General features: G+C 44.6%; 1 protein-coding gene across 4 annotated transcripts in view; it reads left to right on the plus strand.

Moving 5' to 3' along the window:
- Positions 1–3,162: 3,162 nt before the first annotated feature.
- NEMF (nuclear export mediator factor) overlaps positions 3,163–23,159 on the plus strand; it is a 30,942-nt gene continuing 10,945 nt past the window's right edge. For 2 of the 4 annotated variants that reach the window (XR_007774608.1, XM_050954593.1), the window contains exons 1-19: positions 3,163–3,403; positions 6,053–6,121; positions 7,432–7,534; positions 8,625–8,750; positions 8,830–8,978; positions 9,214–9,281; positions 9,664–9,750; positions 10,986–11,062; positions 12,124–12,194; positions 12,285–12,360; positions 13,544–13,606; positions 14,504–14,581; positions 14,935–15,143; positions 17,434–17,622; positions 18,319–18,382; positions 18,961–19,049; positions 19,777–19,880; positions 20,873–20,935; positions 21,266–21,378. Coding sequence is in view for 3 of the 4 variants with exons in the window: in XM_050954593.1 (XP_050810550.1) it covers positions 3,345–3,403; positions 6,053–6,121; positions 7,432–7,534; positions 8,625–8,750; positions 8,830–8,978; positions 9,214–9,281; positions 9,664–9,750; positions 10,986–11,062; positions 12,124–12,194; positions 12,285–12,360; positions 13,544–13,606; positions 14,504–14,581; positions 14,935–15,143; positions 17,434–17,622; positions 18,319–18,382; positions 18,961–19,049; positions 19,777–19,880; positions 20,873–20,935; positions 21,266–21,378 (1,857 nt within the window). In the remaining variant the exon portion in view is untranslated. The remainder of the gene's footprint in view (positions 3,404–6,052; positions 6,122–7,431; positions 7,535–8,624; positions 8,751–8,829; positions 8,979–9,213; positions 9,282–9,663; positions 9,751–10,985; positions 11,063–12,123; positions 12,195–12,284; positions 12,361–13,543; positions 13,607–14,503; positions 14,582–14,934; positions 15,144–17,433; positions 17,623–18,318; positions 18,383–18,960; positions 19,050–19,776; positions 19,881–20,872; positions 20,936–21,265; positions 21,379–23,159) is intronic. The other 2 variants (XM_050954595.1, XM_050954594.1) reach the window with 2 other exon arrangements.

The raw sequence follows: 23,159 nt of genomic DNA on the forward strand, positions 1-23,159 counted from the left end.
GCTTTGCTCTCGCGTTCCCTGAACAAGCAGGTCTCCTTGCCTGCGGTGTGCTGGGTGGTTCGGGGAACGGGAGAGCAAACCGCGGCGAAGCTACTCTCCTTCCCCGGTTTGCTCTCGCATTCCCCCAACAAGCAGGATGAATCCGCCCTGTTACAATGGAGACTTTTCTAAAAACCACCTCATGGGTCACTGTTTTAGGAAAGGTTTTTAATCTACTTGGTCAGTGACTCTAAGTACAGGTAGTGATTTGAAGCACCCAGTAAAAAAGGCTTACATTAAACCGAAGCTTTTAGTAAAAAAAATTACTCTCACCAGAGGACGGTCCCTCAGCTTCATTTTCTGGAGTACTGCCTTGAGATGGCTGGCAGGGAACCTCAGTAAGGGTGAGGAAAAGATCCTGGCTGTTTGGGGGGATAAAATGCTCTGTGCTCTCTGCTGGAGCCTCCTCCTCTTGGTCCTCATCATACTGATCATCGCCATCAAATAAATCTTCCGTAGTTGCAGGAATCACGACACCCACCTCTGAATCAACAGACAAGGGGGGGGTTCGTCGTTGCGCTGTTCCCCAATATTGCGTTAAGCTCGTCGTAGAACCGGCATGTTTTGGGGGCAGAGCCTGACCTGCCCTTTGCTGCTTTGGTCTTCTGATACGCCTGTCTGAGCTCTTTCACTTTCACTCGGCACTGTAACGAGTCCCTGGTATGTCCCCTCTCCCGCATGGCATTAGAAATTTTTTCAAAGGTTTTCTCATTTCGTCTGCTCGAGCGCAGTTCTGAAAGCACTGACTCTTCTCCCCATACAGCTATCAGATCGAGTAACTCCTGTGTGCTCCATGCTGGAGCTCTTTTCCTATTTTCAGGAGACTGCATTCTTCTCTCTGCTGCTGAGAGCTCCACGCTGTGCAAGCAGGAAATGGAATTTCAAACTTCCCGGGGCTTTTCCTGTTTACCTGGCCAGCAGAAGAGTACCTTTACCTGTGTAGAGCGGCCACTAGAGCACTGTGGGATACGTCCCGGAGGCCATTAACTTCGATGGCCGTCCACACTATCATAAAATCGATTTTAAAAAATCGATTTTGGGGTTACTACCAAACACTGGAAATAGTACATGGGGTGGGGGACAGACACCCACCAGAGATCCTGGATGGGAGCAACCACATGCTGGGGATCTTGAACTGGGAGGAGGGAAGCACCATGTACCAGAGGTTCTGAAGGGGGAACAGGGACACTCACACACCAGGTGTCTTGCAGCAAGAGCTGCGGCCTTAATTTACACACGGCAGGGATGGGGATTTAACCAAATCCCTTGCGGAGGTTGTTCCACTAGATGATTAGCCTCATTGTTAAAAGTGGTCATTCCCAGTTGGCAATTTGTGACATTGACTGCAAACCAATGGAGTCTTGTTCAGCCTTTGTCTGGTGAATTAACGAACCCTTTAAAATCACATATTTCCCCCCTGGGAATTTTTAAAACGGTGTATTTAAAACAATGATTAAATCGCCTCAGCCTCCAGTCACTGAAATCAGTTGAGCTTCCTCAGTTTCTCGCCGTAGACAGAACAGAACAATGCACATTTTCCTTGTTTATAAAGGCAAAAACCCTAATCTTTCCAAAGGAGCTTCTGCTTCAACTGTCAGTTTGGGAAAGGATTTGGCTTCCTGGGTTATAATCTGCAACCTGAAGGGTCAAATTTAGATGAGACCGTTAGTGCTGCCCCCGTCTGGCCGGAGAGGGGAGTTCACAAGCAGAGTTGAAAGCTGGAGCTGGGACTGACCTGGCTGGACACGCGGGGCACAAAGGCTCTCGCGTGTAATCCTTGCTGTGCAGTCGGAGGCTGAGGCGATCTGACGGAATTCAGGGCTGCACCCTGCCATGCTGAGCAGTGTCTGTGCTAAGGTTGGAGTCAATAAGGTGATTCTGGGATGTTCGGGGTCCTCAGGTTCCCAAAGGAGGGTGAAGTAGGTCACCCCTGGAGCAGGTTAAAGCTGCAGGTTGCCAGTGGGATTGCTACCCCTGTGAACAGCTGCTGTAGCACCGCCTGGTCAGGACAGTGAGAGCCAGTTATCCCGCCCCCGCCTGTATCGGGGGATGGGAGCACTCACACCCTGGGGACCCTGAGTTGGGGTGGAGGGAGGCCCCCGTGCACCAGGGATGCTGTAAGAGCGAACAGGGGCACCCAACCACCCGAGACCTTCTATGGGGAGGAGAGTGGCACCTACACAGCCAGGATCTTGTAGGAGGGACAAGGGCATCCACACTCCGGGATCCTCTGCAGAGGGAAGGACACCCACAGATCCAGGATTCTGTATGGAGGGCAGAGGTAGCCGGACACCTGGGCTCCTGGGCGGTGGATGGGGGCACCGAAACGTCCGGGATCTTATCTGGGAGGACAACGGCGCCTGCAGCCCGACATGAGACGGGGGGGGCGGGGGAAGCAGGAGCATTACCCAGTTCCAGGCTGTCCCCGTCTGGCCAAGGCACAGAGCTCACAAGCAGAGTTTAAAGCTCGAGCTCCCAGGTAGCAAAACCAGCCGGGCCCCGTGGCTGGTGCCTGTGATCCCAGCTCCCGGGGAGGCTGAGGCCGGCGGATCGCTTGAGTTCGGGAGTTCTAGGCTGCAGGGGGCTGTGCCGAGCGGGTGTCCGCACTAAGTTCGGCATCAATATGGTGATCCCGGGGGAGCTTGGGGTCCCCAGGTTGCCTAAGGAGGGGTGAACCGGCCCAGGTCGGAAACGGAGCAGGTCAAAACTCCCGTGCCGATCAGTAGTGGGATCGCGCCTGTGAACAGCCCCTGCAGCGTAGCCTGGGCAAGAAAGTGAGACACGGTCTCTTTTTGTGCACAGAGCCTGGAGGGGGGAGACAGGGGACGCCCCCCACATACACACCCGCCGCAGAGCCTGGAGGGCTCGTAGGGCTTCCTACACCCCAGGATCTTTAAAGCAGGAAACTCCAAACTGGGGACACTTTGTGTGGAGCGCCAGGGGCACCGCCCCTCCCCCGGATCCTGACCGGGACGTGGAGATCCCCACACCCACCAGGGATGGGGGCGGCGCTTTCACCGGCCGGCCGGGAAGAGACTCAGCGCCTCCTGCCGGCTGAAAATGCAGTTTGGAGCCATTGCGATGGCCCCGACAGGCCCGGGGCGGAGGGGAGCGTGGCGCGGTCCCTCCCCCCCCGACCCGCTGGACTCTCAGCACAGGACAGTGCCCGCCTTAAACGCGCCGCATAAGTTTGTCTGCCGGGGCTTGCCATAGGGACGCGCACTGCGCATGTGCCTCCGTTGGTGTCGGAGCGTGTGAGGAGTCGGCGGGTGGGGGTCGCTGTGTGTGAGGGGCGCGGCGCCGCCATGAAGTCCCGCTTCAACACCATCGACATCCGCGCGGTGCTGGCCGAGCTCCGGGACAGGTAGTGTCAGCGCCCGGCCAGGCCTGGGTCCGGGGGTGTCCAGTGACCCGCCGCCCCCACACGGGATGTTCCCGCGCGCTGGACCCCCCTCCGCGGGAACTGCCCGCCCCGGGATCCTCCTCCCCCCGTGCCCCCCCGGCTCTGCCGCCCTCCTGAGACCACTGCACCGCCGCCCTGTGTGAGAAACTGGGGATCCCCCACCCCCCCGCTGCCCCCCGACCGGTACTGCCCCCCACTGCACATGAGACCCCCCAGGGGAACCCCTGTCCCACCGCCCTGTGTGAGAAACTGGGGACCCCCCACTCTACTGCGCCCCCACCGGTCCTGCCCCCCACTGCACATGAGACCCCCCAGGGGAACCCCTGTCCCACCGCCCTGTGTGAGAAACTGGGGATCCCCCACCCCCCCGCTGCCCCCCGACCGGTACTGCCCCCACCGCACGTGAGACCCCCCAGGGGAACCCCCGCCCCACCGCCCTGTGTGAGAAACTGGGGACCCCCCACCCTGCTGCGCCCCCACCACCCCGACCGGTATTGCCCCCCCACCGCACGTGAGACCCCCCAGGGGAACCCCCGCCCCACCGCCCTGTGTGAGAAACTGGGGACCCCCACTCTACTGCGCCCCCACCACCCCGACCGGTCCTGCCCCCACCGTACAAGACCCCCCAGGGGAACCCCCGCCCCACCGCCCTGTGTGAGAAACTGAGGATCCCCCTCTGCTGCCCCCCGACCGGTACTGCCCCCACCGCACGTGAGACCCCCCAGGGAAACCCCTGCCCCACCGCCCTGTGTGAGAAACTGGGGACCCCCCACCCTCCTGCCCCCCAACCACCCCGACCGGTCCTGCCCCCCACCGCACATGAGACCCCCCAGGGGAACCCCCGCCCCACCGCCCTGTGTGAGAAACTAGGGATCCCCCACCCCACTGCGCCCCAACCACCCCGACCGGTCCTGCCCCCCACTGCACATGAGACCCCCCAGGGGAACCCCCGCCCCACTGCCCTGTGTGAGAAACTGGGGATCCTCCACCCCCCGCTGCCCCCCGACCGGTACTGCCCCCACCGCACATGAGACCCCCCAGGGGAACCCCCGCCCCACCGCCCTGTGTGAGAAACTAGGGATCCCCCACCCCACTGCACCCCAACCACCCTGACCGGTACTGTCCCCCACCGCACATGGGAATCCCCCAGGGGAACCCCTGCCCCACCGCCCTGTGTGAGAAACTGGGGACCCCCCACCCTGCTGCGCCCCCACCACCCTGACCTGGTCCTGCCTCCTACCGCACATGAGAACCCCCAGGGGAACCCCTACCCCACTGCCCTGTGTGAGAAACTAGGGATCCCCCACCCTGCTGCCCCCCCCACCGGTACTGCCCCCCCACCGCACATGAGAACCTCTGCCCCACCACCCTGTGTGAGAAACTAGGGATCCCCCACGCTGCTGCCCCCCCACCCCACTGCCCTGTGTGAGAGACTGGGGAACCCCAACCCCATCTGTCTGGGTGAGAGACCAGGGAAATGCCCCCATGGGAACACCCGTGCCTACTACCCCATGTGAGAAACTGGGAACTGCCCCCGTGGGAGCCCTCTTGTCCAGTTCCCCCCAGGAACCTCTCACCTCACCGCCTGGTGTGAGAGACCTGGGAACCTCTACCTGCAGCCCTCCCACAAGAACCCTATTGCCTCATGTTAGGGACCTGGAAACCCCACTACCCCATTGGTCCTTATGGGAACTCTGATGCTCCATAACATCCCATTGCCTTGTGTGAGAGGGCAGGAGAGCCCTAACCATCCTACTCCACTGTCCCCAGGAAAGCCGTAACATCTCCAACCCCATTGCCTTGCATGGGAGCCCTGATTCCTCTGCGCACACACCCATTGTCCTGTGTAAGAGACTAGGCGTGTCTTGACTTCCGTGTGCACACAATCCATTTCACCCCATTGGAGCCCAGACAAACTGCCCCTCCACCCCCATTCTACTGTCCCTGGAAGTCTTGAGACCCCATCCCACTACCCCCTGGAACTCTCATAGTCCTTCCACCCCCATCCTACTCCACTTCCGCCAGGGGGACACAGATACCCCTCAGGATGTGATTTACGTGGGATTTTATCATCCATGTTATTCTGGCTTGAATAACTGTGAATGAAATAGCAATGGGATCAAATCTCAGTTGTGCTTTCTGTGGTGATGCTGAAAATGCTTTAGTCCCATCCAGGCTAGTTCCTCAAGCATTCTCACCACCTGTTCAACCAGATGTATTGCTGACAGTCACCAGCCAGGGGGCTAGTTTGCTAATGTAAGTGGGGCTTCAATGGTAAATTGGTGATGCAGAGATATGCATATGTGTTAGTGTTTCATAACGCAAATTGTCGTATTAGAGTCTTGTTCAAGTGGCTATTCTGTTTCCATTTTGCATTTATTTAATTAATAGTGCTCCTCATATCTTCTGATTGTATCATAATTTTCCCTGGAGCGTGTCCATTTTACTTCTTGTGCCCTATCACCTCTTCAAATGCTATTTGTATAATATATTGTAACCTAGGAAACTTATTGTTGTACATATAGATTCAGTTGTCACTGAATCTTTCTGGCAGGCTTGTATGAATTCTATACTGGATTCACAAAATGTGTTTTATTTTTTGTTTAACAGCTTATTGGGAATGAGAGTAAACAATGTCTATGATGTGGATAATAAGACATATCTTATTCGCCTTCAAAAGTAAGAACTTCTTAACATTTGTGAACTGTTTTATTCCTCCTTAAATTTGAGCCTATTTGTTTTGTATGAACAGTTGCTTATCAAGCCTTTATAACCAGTTTGCTAAAAAAATAGTTTTGTGTTGTTCCCTGGAAGAAGAGAGATATTTTTATCATGGGAGTTCTTAGGAAATATCACAGGAAGATAATTGTTTTTGCCCTTTTTACAAACAAGATACAGAAAATAAGTGGAAGAGCCGGTGTGTTTTGGGCCTACATTTTTTTTCTCGTAAATACCAAGAACAGTGCATATGCTGTGGTAATGATAAGCAGCTATGATCACAGGAGTTGCTGTTCTGAAGCAATTTGTCTGTGTAATCAGATGCTTTTTACATAGAGCCAGAAGAGTCCCTTTTGGTCACCTAGTTTCTGTGTTGGACTGTTAGCTTTCTCTTTTCCCATTTGTAATACACCTGACCAACTGGACCAGGGATCTCAAACTCAAATCACTATGAGGGCCACGTGAGGACTAGTATGTTGGCCTGAGGGCCACACCACTGACACCTTTTCATATAAAGATACAAAAGCCCCCGCTTCTGCCCTGGCCTCGCCCCCACTCCACCCCTTCCATGAGGCCCTGCCTCTTCCCACCCCTTCCTTGCCCCCATTCCAACCCCTGTCCCAAAGTCCCCACCCCAACTCTGCTGCCTCCCTGCCCCTAGTCCAAGCCCTTCCCCAAATCCCCGCCCCTGCCCCACCTCTTCTCCATCTCCTGCCCTGAACGCGCAGCTCCTTGCTCCTCCCCCCTCCCTCCTGGAAAGCGCTGGGTGCTGCCAAACAGCTGTTTGGCAGCAGGAAACGCCTGGAGGTAGGCAGAGGAGTGGGGATGCAGTGTGCTGGGGAGGAGGGGGAGCTTGGCAGCCACAGGAAATATCTCTATGGAGACGGGGAGCTTGGCGGGCCGCATGTTTGAGACCCCTGAACTGGACAGTGCTCCGGGTGGGAGACTTTTCAAAATAACTTCCTGCAAAAGGTATGGTAATCCCAGATATTTTTGGAGTAATCAAGTAACCTCAGTATATCTAGCCCTTAGTTTAGTTTATCTAGTTTTTAACTTTTTTTTTTTTTTGCTACCAAGCTGGCCTCATTATATCTCAGCGTTCTAATATTTTTGACTATAACTTCGTCTGAAAGATTTCTTTGACTTGTAGTTGAAGTTGAAGGGCTGTCTGTGGTACTTGGGTGTATTGCTCCAATGTAATGAAATGTCATTGATATAATGACAAATTGGTGACTTTTAAATTGTCAAACTAGTCTTTATTTTGTCAACAGGCCAGACTGTAAAGCTACACTTCTAATTGAATCTGGTATACGGATTCATACAACAGAGTTTGAATGGCCAAAGAATATGATGCCATCTGGGTTTGCAATGAAGGTAAATTAATCTTTCTCTTTCTGAAATTTCCTTCAGAAGAGAGAGTAGTTCTGCAGTTTCACGTCTGAGATGTAAATTAACTATTGAAGTATTGCCAACTAGCTGAGTGGGTCTTGGTCAAGCAGATCATGATGATGTGAGGACTGGTTGAAAGGAATGGCAACTGCAGAATGGTGGGGGACACAGAACTGGTGCTTGGAACCTGAAAACAGTCAAAGTGTAGTTTTTAAGACTTTGATACTCAAACTCGTAAATGTTCACTGGACTAGCCATGCCTGTTGGAATTTTACTTTGGCTAAGTGAACACATTATTATTATTATTATATAGGCCAGATTCTGAAGTCTCTGTGTAGGTAAAACACAGAGTGAATGGGAGTCTTGCATGAGTAAGGACTTCAGGATTAGACTCTCTGACGTGTCAGGTCTTGAAGTGAAGTATTAGGCTCCAGCTCGGCAAATGGATCTGTTGTGGATGCAATCTGATTGAAGAATCAGATTACAGATCTGGTTAGGTCCCCACTCCTGCAAGAGTCCGAACAGACAGGAGTACAAGAGAGCCCATGAGGAGCTTCATTAAATGCCTTTCTGCAAATGCCCCACTGCAGTCAGTGGGAGTCTTGTGGTGGATGCAGGAGTAACTCTGAGTGGAGGTCATTGTAGGATCGGGTCCTTAGGTTGCACTAGCTCTTTCCTTCCTTGGCATGGCAGAGATGCGCAAGTTTCAAATAGTACAGCTGTTTTTATTACTGTAAATGCTGAATGCTTAACAAAAATGTTTAATTTTTTGCAATTTGGAGCTACTATTTTTCTTTAATGAGCAAGAATAGATCAGAGCTTAATGGTTGTCAAAGTCTGAGCAGCTCATGTATATAATATTCAGGTTTGTAAGTTTATACCAGTTCTTGTATTTGTCTATAATAAGTGGAATAAAGATAAGCAAGATAAACAAGAAATGTTCAGATTGTCACGGGAGGGGAGGGAGCACACAGGTTTTTAAATATTTCAGTTTAAAATACTATGAGTAGGACCTTTCTGTTTACACCTTATATACATATGCATATTTTAATATTTCTTTCTTCCCCATCATCAGTGTCGTAAGCATTTAAGGAGTAGAAGACTTGTCAGTGTAAGGCAGCTGGGAATAGACAGAATTGTAGACTTTCAATTTGGAAGCGATGAAGCAGCCTATCATCTCATTGTTGAGCTTTACGACAGAGTAAGTCATAAAACTGTTTAGTCTATAAATTAGTATTTAATATGGACTCTAATAATGGTCAGTTTTGATGCTATTGCAGGGAAACATTGTTCTGACAGACTATGAATACTTAATTTTAAACATCCTGAGGTTTCGCACAGATGAGGCAGATGATGTCAAATTTGCAGTTCGGGAACGTTACCCAGTTGATAACGCTAAAGCACCTGCACCATTACCTACCTTGGAAAGGTAACTTTATTCTGTGCAACATGCATATTATAAATAAAATAAAGACCAGTTTTACATCTAAACATTTGGAGTCTGAATAGTCTGTTTTAGGCTTTGAACTTTGCGTAGGTGATGTAGCTCTCACGGAATTGAAATTGTTTGCTTTCTTCTTTAATTCAGAAAACATGGAAAATCAATTCAACATCGTGCATGTATTCTTTTGAATATCAGCTATTCTGCTTATTATGTTTCTTAGGTTGACTGAAACAATATCAAATGCATCTAACGGGGAACTGCTAAAGAGGGTCCTTAACCCACATCTTCGTAAGTAATGACATTATTACAAAATGAAATGTGCAGACTGTTTGCATTCATATTAGATGTAATCTGAAAATTAAAATAAAAAACACACAACTGTGTCTCAGAAGGTTCAAGACAATCTCCTATATATAAAATGCAAAATTATTTGTTAAAAGACTAGAATTTTAATAAAAAGATATAGGGACTTGGCTGCAATCCTTTAATGTGCTTTACATGGATGTAGGGATTTGTCCATGAAGCACTTATAGTATCGAGACCTTTGTTGAATTTTCTCAGTGGTGGCCAGAATCTCATATTCAGTTTTGGAAATTAATCATTCTTAATACAGATTTCAACCTGAATGTTTAAACTGCTTTCTGTAGCTGGTTCTCTCTACTTTTTATAGCTTATGGAGCCACACTCATTGAGCACTGCCTTATAGAAGCTGGATTGTCTGGTAATGCCAAAGTAGATCAACAGATGGAAAGCAAAGGTATGTAGGAGTATAATATTTGTGCACTTCAAAGTTTGCTTGACTATATTTGGAGGGGCAGAGAAGACACTTACGCACCCTTCACTGAGGAAGTAAAAGAACAGTGGCTTTGTTTCATGAAAAAGGGGCTCAGCCAGGATTGGCTGAAAATGCTATGATAAACGTCTTTAGATGGAAGGTTAATTTGTTACTTAAGTTTGGTCTCTAAAAGCGTGTCATGATTTATTTATATGTAACCATTGGTTTCCAATATTCATACTCATTACTCCTTGAATCTCTGTTCATCCCTTATTGTTGTTTTCATTATGAATATATCTAAGTGCTGTGGTGTTAAGCAAAGTGGTGGTCCTTAGTTGAATCTTAAAAGCTGGTATGTAGTGTTCCTTTGGGAAGTGTAGGCCTGGTAATTCTGTGAGCATTCAGTGGATAAGGGGCTGGATGCTGCAGGGAAAAGTCCGAGGATTTGGAGACTGGTGTCTGCTTATTGCTACCTGTCCAGAGAAAGCGATGCCTGGAAGACAGGGCTTGTGTTGCCAGAGGCTGGTGGTTTCAGGCAGCTGACACACAACAGGCACAGACAAGACTGCATCACGCTAAGAGCAGACAGTGGGGAGGCACTTCACAGCCCAGGGTACCCTTGGGAAGCATCACAATGGATATGCAGTGTAAGTTTTTACAGGCTGGAGATTACTTTAACTCTATTCTCTTAAAGCCCTAGCATTGCTTACATGCCAGTATTTTTCCATCCCTTTTAGCCTCAATTCCAAATAGTTACAGTAGCACTTCATCATATGGCATAAAGTTAATTATGATATTTATTTGTGTCAGCACTCTTATATTTTATATATGTAGCTGCAACATGTATTTTTTTAAAGAAATATCTCAAAGTTCAAAAAGGACACAAAATGAGGCTTTCTTCAAAATGGACACTTGTTTCTAATGCAAGGAGTTGATGGTTAAAGATGCTTATTAAAATACAGACTTTTTTGAAATCTACAAGGTTTTAGAGTATTTCAGAGAGTAGGATTATTGAAAATCTCATAATCCAGACTTCCCACAAGAACGGTACCTTGGACAAAATTCCTCCATACCCATGACTAGAAGTGCAGTTAGTGGCATAGGTTAGTTTTTGGTCTGTCAAGCTTTACCCTTTATTGGTGAAGTAGTGCACTATGTGTTTATGTAAAATATCCCAAAATTCTTGTCTCTTCAAAATCTATTTTTTTCCCTTTTAGAAAATATTGAAAGAGTACTTGCTGCTTTACAGAAGGCAGAAGAATATATGAAGATAACTAACAACTTTAGTGGGAAGGTAAATCTTAACTGATACCTGTATGGTTCAAAGTTAAACGGTCTAATAAAAAATGAACATGCATTATTGTTCTTCTGTCATGTCAGACATTTGCTATTGGTTTAGCATTCCTATCACATCTCGTCATGTTGTTGTCTTTCTATTTTTGCTGCTATGATGCACTCCAGATACTAATAAGGAATATATATATGACCCTTGTCTTGGACATGCAGCCAGTAAATGAGCAGAGATCTGTCTGACTTGTGTGTCACCGTTGTATTTAAACACTGATAGTAATTTTAACATATGAAGTGTTCAGGGATATTAGTCTGTAGTGCAGTGAGGAACTAACCTTTAATTTTGCAGTTGTGTGTCTTCAAGATATTCATGCCTGGTGAGCAACATGACTAATATAGCCTTCTACATTGATCTTAATGCAACTCAGGAATAAGGCCTGAGTAGAAAGACTGCCAATTATGAGTAGGTAATAGAGATCATTCCTTAACCCTGGGAATGTAGTCCTAATTTTCAAACATGTATTTATTTATTGCAATAATAACTATTGAATATTCTCTGTGGGCCTGTGTCAGTGTTTCTGATCATTTTCACTTCTAGTGGAAAAATTGTGCTACTGCCCATCCACTCCTCTCTCTTCCATGTTCTAAGTCTGCTGCCTTATAACAAGTTCTTCTCTAACTTCAGGGAGGAAAGGATTGCTCAGTTTATGGTATAATTAATTCGTTCTGATTCTGACTTGCCCATTATTGCATCCCAAACAAACAAGGGTTGTTTAAAATGTAAGGTACAAAGTTTGTGTGATGCATTGTAGATTTGAGTTGTTATAGAAGTTCAGCTTTCATGTGGAATATTTTGGAATAAAGGTGAGTGGCCAAAATTTTACTGCAAAGTCAGTTAGCACCATAAAGTCTCTACGAAAAAGTTCTTACCAATGGATTTAGTGTCAGATGTTTGCAAGGTGTTAAACTGTTCCTCCCTGGGCAAGAAAGGGAAAATAACTTTTAAGATTCCTGGAAAGAAATGAGTATGAATGTGGTGTCTTATGGTTTGTTTTTTATTTAAAGGGTTATATCATCCAGAAACGTGAGAAAAAGCCAAGCCTGGAGCCAGATAAACCTGCAGAAGAAATCCTCACGTAAATATTTGAAGTATTAACTCCCTTTCTTACAAGAAAACTAATTTATATTAAGCACTTAAGTGATACTATCAAATGTATATTTTACAGATATGAGGAATTTCATCCTTTCTTGTTTTCTCAACATTTAAAGTGTCCGAACATGGAATTCGAATCATTTGATAAGGTACAGTGGTTTTGCTTATACTGTACTAAGTAGTTTAAATGACTGATACTTAAAAACAGGAAAGAAAATATGGTGCTGAAACTATTACCTTTTAATGTTTTATGACTAGTTAGTTGGTGTGTAAAATCAGTAAGTATACAAAGATACAGGTTCAGTAAAATACCTCTTGGTGACTACAGTTGACCCATTTATGTTCCCAGTTTGTCTGTCATGTCCAGTAACTGTGGTGTTGTAACTGTGTTGGTCCCGGGACATTAGAGAGACTAGGTGGATGAGGAAATATCTTTAATTGGACCAAATTTATGTGTCTCACCTATAGAAGTTGGTCCAATAAAAGATATTTCCTCACCCATCTTCTCTCTTAAATGTCCAGTAGCTGAAGTATAGCATGTGGCATTGGTGAAAGACGTGTTTGTGTTCAGAAACTAGCTACTCTCTGTCTTGTTTAAACATATTTTGCTGGTGGTTATATAGGTGTTTATAGACAGTTGGTTTATAGCTGAGGGTAATAGCAAAAATGTAAACATGGTGAATGTTTGACATGGATTTTCACTAAAAGTGAAATCTTTGCCATTTCTGGTGCTTGGTTAGCATAACCTATAGATAATTATTTTATACTAAATCTGATGGCTAGATTCCCCACTTGGCACTCTCCTGCCATGCCTCCCCATCATATTTGTACCACCTACATCCCAGCGTTGGTGATTTCTGTAGCATAAATTAGCTCAGAAACTTTATCGTAAGCAGTTTCTGCCTATTGAAACCAACCACAAAGAACTGTATTGAACTTCATGTGCTTAAATTGGCAATTCTGTTCTTATTAACCAGTTGATTATTATGATGGCTCATTGCAGAGATGGCTGTACGTAGAGTATTTTCACAGTAGATACACACTTACATTAAGGAAGATGTTCCTTCCTTTACTACATCATTTGCTAATATAGAATCTGGCTCCAGTTCAGTCCCATGGTTAAAGCTAGGCCTGTGCTTAAGTACCTTACTGAACTGGCCCTTGACTAGGTAGAGCTGGGGAAGTTGTTGAAACCTATTTTAGGATCAGACTCCTGTTTGCAATCTCTGCAGTCTCCTCTTAGGAACAGGACCTCCCCCTGTCTGCTTACTCTTTCCTGGTCTAGGTTATTGCATCTTTTGAGATTCTTTAAACTGACTTTTTCTCTTGAAGGCAGTGGATGAATTTTACTCCAAGCTAGAAGGTCAGAAGATCGATTTAAAAGCTTTACAACAGGTACAGTCTCATTCATGAGCAGAACAGCTGATCTAACTCCTTTAGCGTTTCAGGGTGCTAAACACTTGCCTGATTTAGGGGCTCTTTATAGTTTGGTGTGTGGGTGCGGTCTTGTTCAATTAAAGATAACGGGTTGACTTGTAAGGGCAGTTCTTGTTGGGAAATTACAGTCATTATGACTGCTACTATCATTAGTGTTATGATGCTTCCATGGATTCCTCTTAAACTGTGCACACAGCTTTGAATAGCTAATCAACAAGGGAGTGCCTGTGCAAAAATCACTGAAGTGGCTTTCGCTACAGTGGATCAGCAGAATGACAGTGCTCATCAGAATCCCGTTTCCACATCTTTCTTCTCTGTACTGTAATAGGACACAGTTGGGTGTTGAATATCCACCACTGTAAAATTTGTAATATGCAGACTTGATAGGTGCTATGCCCAGCTCATGAGACAGCTCATGGTGTCTGATACCATTTGATGGTCCAGAGACATCGACACAGAGCACATCATGGGACACCGTCAGTACTAGGATGAGTAAACAAGACTGCTGGTCAGGGAAATACTCACTTCCTCCCCTGACGAACCAAGGGATGCACCCCACACATGTACCTATTCGCTACACCAGTACTGACTTGGACTCTAAATACATTCTATGGCTGGCATACCCGAGATCACTTATTCATTGAAGCTTTAAAAACTCCCACCTTCCAATCTGGATCTATGCTGGTTATGTACTATGCATGTATCTTGTGAACCTTGTAACCGATACTTGTAATCTCTCTTAACTCAAGCCTGACCCCAGAGGTAAAGTACCTTCCTTCTTAACTTGTGTATATTTGATTTTAAACATCTTACCTTGAATAATATTTTTCCTTTCTTCTCTTTGGCTGTTGAAAGGAAAAACAAGCACTGAAGAAGCTGGAAAATGTTCGTAAAGATCATGAGCATAGACTTGAAACTCTTCATCAAGCTCAGGTAGAACTATGTGTTTTCATAAGACAAGTTTTAAAGAAAAAATATTTTTAATATTCCGTGCAGGGTCACCTTCACCGTAAGTTGTGTTCCTTAGTGGTCAGTTGAGATAACAAATTGGAGTATTTATTCACTAACAAGTTCCCTCTAACTTCTCTCCCTTTTTGGTGAAGTGTGATACACTGCTTCTTGTCAATGCTTTGCAAGCCCTTGCAAGAGGTCGCCTTTTGAACAATGTGGTGTTTAATTTTAGTGCAGCTATATTAATTGTATGTATTTGTTTCTTTAATCATCATTTTTATAAAATTGAATTGGTTTTTAGTCTGAATTGTAAGAAAGCTTTTTCTTTCCTGAAGGAAGTTGATAAGGTAAAAGGAGAACTCGTAGAAATGAACCTGGACGTAGTTGACCGAGCTATCCAGGTGGTTCGCAGTGCATTGGCCAACCAGATAGACTGGACTGAAATTGGAGCAATTGTAAAAGAAGCTCAGGCTCAGGGAGACCCTGTTGCGAGTGCCATCAAAGAATTAAAGCTTCAGACAAATCATATCACAATGCTACTAAAGTAAGTATGTTGTAGATCAACAAGACATTAAGAGGGACTAATCCCACAACTAGCAAGTTAACTAGGAAAAGTGCATCTTCATTTGAGTTTACATCATTTTCTCAGTTAATAGATGTCAGATGTATTCATGGTGCTGGGTTATAGTAGCATTAAAGCGTGAGTGTGAGGGCTTTGTGAACAGACAGAGAGGCACTGATTCAATATGCACCTTTTCTTTCTTGGTTTTCCTTTAGTTCAGTAACTGAAATAAACTCTTCAGCTATATAAAAGCAAGAGCTAACTGATCACATTTAAAAAGTGGTGGGAAATGTCTAAGAGGAAAGGGCAGTAGTGAGGAAAAGCACTTTTACCTGCACGTCCTAGGCAGTTCCAGGAAACATGCCTCTCGTTTGGTTTGATGCAATAGGCAACACCAAGCATATTATACAAAACAAATACATTTAAAAAGTCAGTAACTTAGAGAATCTTGACATTCCTTGATGCCAGAAAAAGGGAATCTCGCTGGAAGTTTAGCATGCTGCAGGCTGGCTGGACACGATGGCCCAGTAATCAAGTTAGAGTTCAAAATTCAAACTGGTATGAGCTTTGATTTAGATCATTCTGCTCCCTCCAGGAAAATCATCACAAGAAGCTTGATATTGGATCAGTGCCTTGCCCTTGAGGACACTTAAAAATAAAAAAACTAAATGAGATATAAAACATAAGGGTCCTGCAGGTAGTGGCATCAAACTAGAAATATATTTAACTGTGTAAATTTACTGGAAATCCCATGATCCTAAAACCAAATATAAGAGATCTTCGTTTGAGCTGATATATAGAGACCCCTATTAGGAAGCCTAATAGAGAGTAAAAAACTGATAGTGGAAAATATCTTAAGTCAGAATGGAAAAGAAGGATATGAGAACTGTATTGATAAGCAAAAAGTGAATACAGGTCTGTCTCATCTTACGCTGGGGTTACGTTCCGCAGTCAGCGCGTAAAGTGAAAATCACGTATAGTCAAAATTACATTGAGTGTAACGGCGGGTGGAATCGCCCGCACTACAGAAACAGTATTTAAATTATTTTTCTCTTTTTTTTGTTCTTGTTTTTGCCGACCGCGTAAGGCTGAAATTGCACATGTTAAATGTGCCTAAGATGTGACAGACCTGTAAGTGGGTTTCCAGATATATATTCCAGCTTCTGAGCAGAATGTGGGACTGAAATAATCTTGCGTCTGCTCACTGTCACAATTTGCTTCCTGTGTTATTTTGAGGAAATTCTATGGTCTGTGTTATGCAGGAGATCAGACTAGATCAGTGGTCCCCAAACTGTAGGGTGTGCATAGGAATGTCCGTGGGGGAGAGGGACACAGTGGGGCCTGGGCCAGCCCCTGTAGGGCTGTGGGGAGGGAGCACCACCCAGCCCCACTTTGCCTCCAGTTCAGCTCCAGCCGCACTCCTGCTCCCGGACATGGTTCAGACCCCTTTCCACCTCTGGTCCCTACTCTTGGCTCCCAGCCACAGCTCCACTCCTGGGCCCTGGGCCCCAGCTTGGCCACGATTTCACTCCTGGCCCAGGAGTTCAGGGGGCATGCACACATTCCGTTACTGGTTGAGGAGGGTGCAAGAGGAAAAGTTTGGGTACCATTGGACTAGATGATCACAATGGTCACTTCTGGCCTTGCAATCTGTCAGTCTCTCCGCTATTTCAATTTATTTCGCAATATGAATTAAGGTCACAGCTAATCATATACATCATCTAAAGACAGTTGAATCTCCAGAAGGTAATGGAAAGAATAGTATACTTTGCTGTGTGATGCAGAAAAACATTATTATGCTGTATGCTCCTCTACCTCCTTAAGACTACACATGGCAAACATTGCAAGAGAAGGCAGAGTTCACTGTGTTGATGAGTAACAAAGGCAACTCAAAGTAATACTTGCTCAGAATAGCTTCATGATAATGGATCAGATATTTCACAAAATCTCAGACCATTACCTATCTTGCATTTGCTTTGATTAAACGTAATGAGCCACAATCTACTCTTCATTTTGCACAAAGATGAAGGGTAAAATGTCCTATATTTGTTTGATCTTTGTTCTCCTTCTGTCTGAAAGTGCATAATCAAAACTGTTGTAATTACACATTTATCTTTATTCATAACCATAGAGCCTTCTTCAGATTGAAAAAAAGAATGTGTATCTTTTGTATTATTATTTACAAAATTAATGGAAGGAGGAATGCATCTTGCTAACTTTTACAATTAAAAAGTCTGGAGTACTTTTAAAGACAATCAATATATTTTGGTAGAAACCCGTATGTATTATCAGAGGAGGAGGAGGAGGAGGAAGATGACGAAGCTGATCATTGGAAAGAAGTTGAAGAACCAAAGGGGAAGAAGAAAAAGCATAAAAATAAACAGCTGAAGAAACCTCAGAAAAACAAGCCATTGTTGGTTGATGTTGATCTCAGTTTGTCTGCATATGCCAATGCTAAAAAGTAAGATTTAAAGTGTGTATTTTTAGTAGTCTGCCCCTTATTAGCTTAATTTCAGTAGACTCTGCTACTATCAAAGAAATTAGTCTTTTTCCTACAGAAATAGAATCATAGATTATTAGGGTTGGAAGGGACCTCAAGAGATCATCTAGTCCAACCCCCTGCTCAAAGCAGAACCAATCCCCAAAAGGCTCCCTCAAGGACTGAACTCACAATCCTGGGTTTAGCAGGCCAATGCTCAAACCACTGAGCTATCCCTCCCCCCGTGTACCTAAGGTAAGGTCATACACATTTAGTGTATGACTTTACCTTAGTTATAGACTGTCCATTCCTCTGCCCCAGAATGTCCTCTTGCTATTTCTGTGTTAACTAGTCTCTGACAACCATTTTAATTTAATGTTAATTACATCAAGCATAGAAACAGACACAGGACATAATGGCTACTTTCTCTGCAAAGCAAATATAAAGGGCAGGGGTCTAAATTTCTAGTGAGGATAATAAATTAGTAACTTAATTTCAACTGATACAATTTTCAGATGAACAGTGATTGGCTTAGCTTTTTTGCTTATTGCCTAACATAACATTTTCATTATCAGAATGGAGTATTTACTGCTGGCATGAAGTACCATGGGAAGAAATAGCTATAAAAATGAATTACTATGCTGGGATCTGAGATGTAAATGGATTTATGTTTCACAGATATTATGATCATAAGAGACATGCTGCCAAAAAAACACAGAAGACGGTAGAAGCTGCAGAGAAGGTATTTATTGTTTGTTTTGAATGTAGTTAAAAGCAAAGATGTTATTTTATTGCCACAGCCTAAAACTGAACTTCTAAATGTACGTTTTTGTGTTGTTAATGCAGTTACGCTGATTTAATGTTTCAGCTCCCTCCCAGCACGCTTGCCAAAACAATTTAATCTACATGTAGGGCTGACAAGTTGCAACCTTGAATCATTTACTTTGAACTCCTTAAAAGGGTTTATAATGGAAATGCTGACAGACCAGTAGCTGAGGCAGCATTAACAGGAACCATTATTATCAGGTATCTGATGCTGTTTTCAGAGCACACATTTTAGAGACGCTACATGACAGGATAATGGAGACAGACATGCCTTTTCAAAATGATGAAGAGTTTAAGACAGCATTTAATGAAGTGCCTCTAATTTTGGGCAGAAATGGTTTTTAGGCCTGCAAACTGAATATGTGCCAAATGAGTGGCTGTACTGTCTCAAACTACGTTTTGGGAGTATTTTTCTTCATATTGTCTTACTGTTTGTTTATTGCTTGTATGATCACTGCATTTGTAGAATTGGGAATGTCCATATTTCCTAAACAGGCGTTCAAATCAGCAGAAAAGAAGACAAAGCAAACATTGAAAGAAGTTCAGACAGTTACCACCATTCAGAAAGCAAGAAAAGTTTATTGGCAAGTAAACTTTAGATAGTTACCCTCAGATGCGTATGTGATTCCGTGCAAACTTAAAAGGACATTGTTGACATGAAATCTTTTTTTTTTTTTTTTTTTTTTTTTACAAAGAGTTAAAAGTAGTGTTTTGGTTCTACACCCAGCTCTACGTCCCTTGTCAGTTGTTGTGGTTTTAGTTATAAGCCCCAGTCCTGCTGGTCGATCCACATAGGTGGGCCCCTTCAAGACTGCTCTGCATGGATATGCGGATTTGCCTGTGTAGATCCTCTTGTGGGATTGGGGCCATGTTTTCCTAAAAATTTAAACATTTTCTCTTCTCTGCTATATAAAAGATCCACACAAACAGCTGGGGTGATGGACTGTACACAAAGTTATATCAAGTACACACAGAGTAAACATGGAAAATAAAAGAAATACTTTATCCCTTTTTATAAACAGCTGTTTTAAAAGTAGCAATTATAGTTTAAAAAATAGACTATAATTTGCTTGATGTGTTCTTTTAAAGAATATGATTGACAGCACAATCACATTTGTACAATACCTTGGATTTATGCCCTGTATATATGTATGAAACTGTAGCTGGTCAACAAAACAAAGTATCTTTGAGAATACGTGTCTTTCTACCTATAATACATTAAAGTACTGAGACCCTGGCAAAAACATACCTTCTGTAATAGGCAAACAGTTCAAGTTATTTTATACAGCGTGGTTTGATGTAATTTGACAGGTTTGAGAAGTTCCTGTGGTTTATTAGCTCTGAAAATTACCTCATTATTGCTGGAAGAGATCAACAGCAGAATGAAATGATTGTGAAGCGATATTTGAAATCAGGTTAGTAAGATTAAATCAAACATGTCAGCATAGTTTTTGTTTTCTTTGCTAATTGTTATAAATGCTCGTATTGTACATCCAGAACTGAGGACCACTCTTAGATCTTTATTAGCTTGTGTATAAAATTTCAGCTTGCTTGTATGCATTCTCATTTTTCTCCATTGTCTGGAATTTCAGACTGTGAAGTTCTTTGGAGCTTTATAATTATGTCCATGTGTGAGGTGTGATGTGGAATGCAGCTTCTTCACCCAATAGTTTTGAAATTGCCTGAACTGAGTTAAAAAACAAACTAACAGACTTTACCTTTTGCAATTGTACATCGTTCCACGTGGAGGAGCATAAGTTATAGCTAGTATTTTCCTACAGCAGTGGTTCTCAACTAAGAGTCCTGGACCTCTTGTGGGGCTGCAAGCAGATTTTGGGGGGCCATCAAGCAGGGTTGGCATTAGACTTGCTGGGGCCTAGAACAGAAAGCTGAAGCCCCACTTCACGGGCTTGAAGCCTGGGGCCCCGAGACCAGCCAGTGCGTGCTGAAACCTGAGCAACTTTGTTTCATAGGGCCCCCTGTGGCGTGGGGCCCCAGGCAGTTGCCCTACTTGATACCCCCTAACACTGGGTCCTGCCATTTATATGCAGAAAAACGGTTGTTATGGCACACATGGTCTGTGGAGTTTTTATAGGATGTTGCAGGGGGGCCCCCGGAAAGAAGAAAAATTGAGAACCCTTGTTCTACAGTACAGAATTCAGAAATACTGCAATATATTAGCATTCCAAAGGTCTTAGTTCACCATGATTCTGATGTCAGAATAAATACTGACTAGTATGGGGTATAATTGACAAGAGACATACTTACTTTCCCTGAATATGTGAATGTTTTGGCAGTGATCCAAGTAAATCAATTTCTAATTAAAGCTTGGAACCCTCTCTTAATAATCAGTGCAGGAGCTGAGTGTGCTCAATGACGTGTCTCAATCATCTCTTTTCTGTTTCAGGAGATATATATGTGCACGCTGACCTACATGGTGCAACTAGCTGTGTAATCAAAAATCCTACAGGTAATTCATCTGTGGTTGACTGTGATTTATAATCTGTTAAAAATAAACGATTTGAAATATAACTGACTTTAGTAAAAATGTACTCTTACATCTTTGTCTACTGTCCATTTCACTTCGGCTTTTAGGTTGACAAGTTTTAGTCTGAATTCATTCCATATTAATGTGCAACCCAGTGATGAAGCCATAATAGCACAGTACTTCTTTGTGCTGGAAAATTGCCTTCAGGAACTGCCTCTGTAGATCCCCACTCTGAGATCCTTTTTTACAATGTTTGGTTACTTTTTAAATGTGTGCTCAGATAACCCAAATGTTGTGGTGTTGCTATTACAGGTGAGCCGATCCCTCCCCGTACCCTGACTGAGGCAGGCACCATGGCATTATGTTACAGTGCTGCCTGGGATGCTCGTATCATCACTAGTGCCTGGTGGGTTTATCATCATCAGGTAATGAGATCTTGCTTGTTAGTTTTGAGAAGTTAATCTCTGAAAGAATGAGTGAAGGACTGTAGATGTAAATGTCACCACAGATGAAATTAAAGACTAAAAGAAACACAGTTGTGTATAATATGTGATGGTCCTTACAAGTTCTCCCTGGCTCTACCACAGTGGTCTTGGTTTGTGAATCTTTGGTATAATGGGCCCATGACCCAAGAAATGCTGTGGGTTCGGCATCTTTTAAAAAGAGGTTAAAGATCTGTGATGCACTGCATTCATCTCTTGTGAGCACCTCCGGTGGGCTGGGTGCAAACCTGCACTCTCTCAGCTCACGGTGCCCGTTGGCTGGTGCCCTCATCAAGTCAATCTTCAGTGGCTCAGCCCTCTGGCTAAGTCACACATAGGGCACGGTTTCACTACAGAGCTTACTGTGGCGCAGCAGCTGCTCGAAGCCAACAGGAGAGTGTTCTCCTGTTGTCTTAACTACTTCAGCCTCCACGAGTGGCAGTAGCTATGTCGTGGGGGAAGCTCTTCTGCTGATATAGTGCTGTTCGTGCCAGTGCTTATGTTGGTGTAACTTGTCTCTCTCAGGCAGGTGATTTATTCACCCCCCTAGGAGATATAAGTTATGCCAACATAAGCTGTAGTGTAGACATAGCTATAGTCTAAATGCATGAGAGAATCCCTTCTGGGTGACAAAGTTCCAACACAGACTATCACTGTGCCCATGATGGTATCTGTGGCCCCGGTTTTGGGCTCAGTTCTCAGCCCCTTCTGGGCTAGCTTTCCGTCTGTCTCTGCCCTGTAATGGAACACTGCCCTCAAGGCATTCTCCCTGGAGACTTTGTCATCAGCAGTTCTCTAGCATCCCAGCTCTCCAGCCATTTTACTCCTTAACTTCAGTCCCCTTCTGGGGGTAACAAAGTTGAAAGAATGGTTGGCCCTCTTCAGGGTCTTCAGCTCCATCCCTGGTCCTGTTTAAACTCCCAGCCCCTTTCTTAGGTTTTTAATGCAGAGTCTTATCCCCTCTTTGAGGCTTAAGCCACTTCTCCTGTGGCTGGTGGAGGAACCCAGGCCCACCCACTATTCCAGGTCCCGACCCTACAGACAACAGCCACATACTGTTTCTGCTACTTGGTTGCTGCTGCTATTCCTGGATGGCTTCCCACTTGGTCCCATCACTTTCACTCATTACCTTGGGTTATAGTCCTTGGGTTCTACTTTCTTGTTCCCTGTTTACACAGGGTCTCGTCCAGGGCTCCTTGCCTGGAGAATCTGTCTTATCCATTTCAGTCCCAGTCAGGAACTGACTTGCTCAGGTGGCCCTGCTGCTCTTTTTAACTGAGCCTGCTAGGCTCTGATTGGCTGCTCCCCTGCAGCCTTTCAGTGCAGGCCTGGAGGACCTACCTTTACTGTGCCTTTTCTGGGGCAGGATGTGGTAGGACTGCAAGGCCTCCAGCAGGTCTCCTCAAAGGGTGTGGTGTACCCCAGCACAAGGTCATATTGTTTGGGAATGATTTTTTAAAAGTGTGATCAGTTTTTAATTTTCTGTTAGAACTTTAATTCACATATTAAATGTTGGTTTGTTTTTGTTGTAAAACACCTAGAACGTTAGAATGGGCAGGCAACATGGAGAGCTGATCTGTTTTCTAGTCAGTCACTTGACATAATTTCACTAAGCTTGCTCTGGTTTACCCTTTCCAGTATGTTCTTTCTTCATGGCACTGTACTGTTACTGAGGCTAGCTCATGTAGACATTTGTTGTATCTCTACTTAAGTATCTGTGTATG

This window comes from Gopherus flavomarginatus, chromosome 5 (assembly GCF_025201925.1).
Source record: "Gopherus flavomarginatus isolate rGopFla2 chromosome 5, rGopFla2.mat.asm, whole genome shotgun sequence".
In the NCBI taxonomy this organism is placed as follows: Eukaryota; Metazoa; Chordata; order Testudines; family Testudinidae; genus Gopherus; species Gopherus flavomarginatus.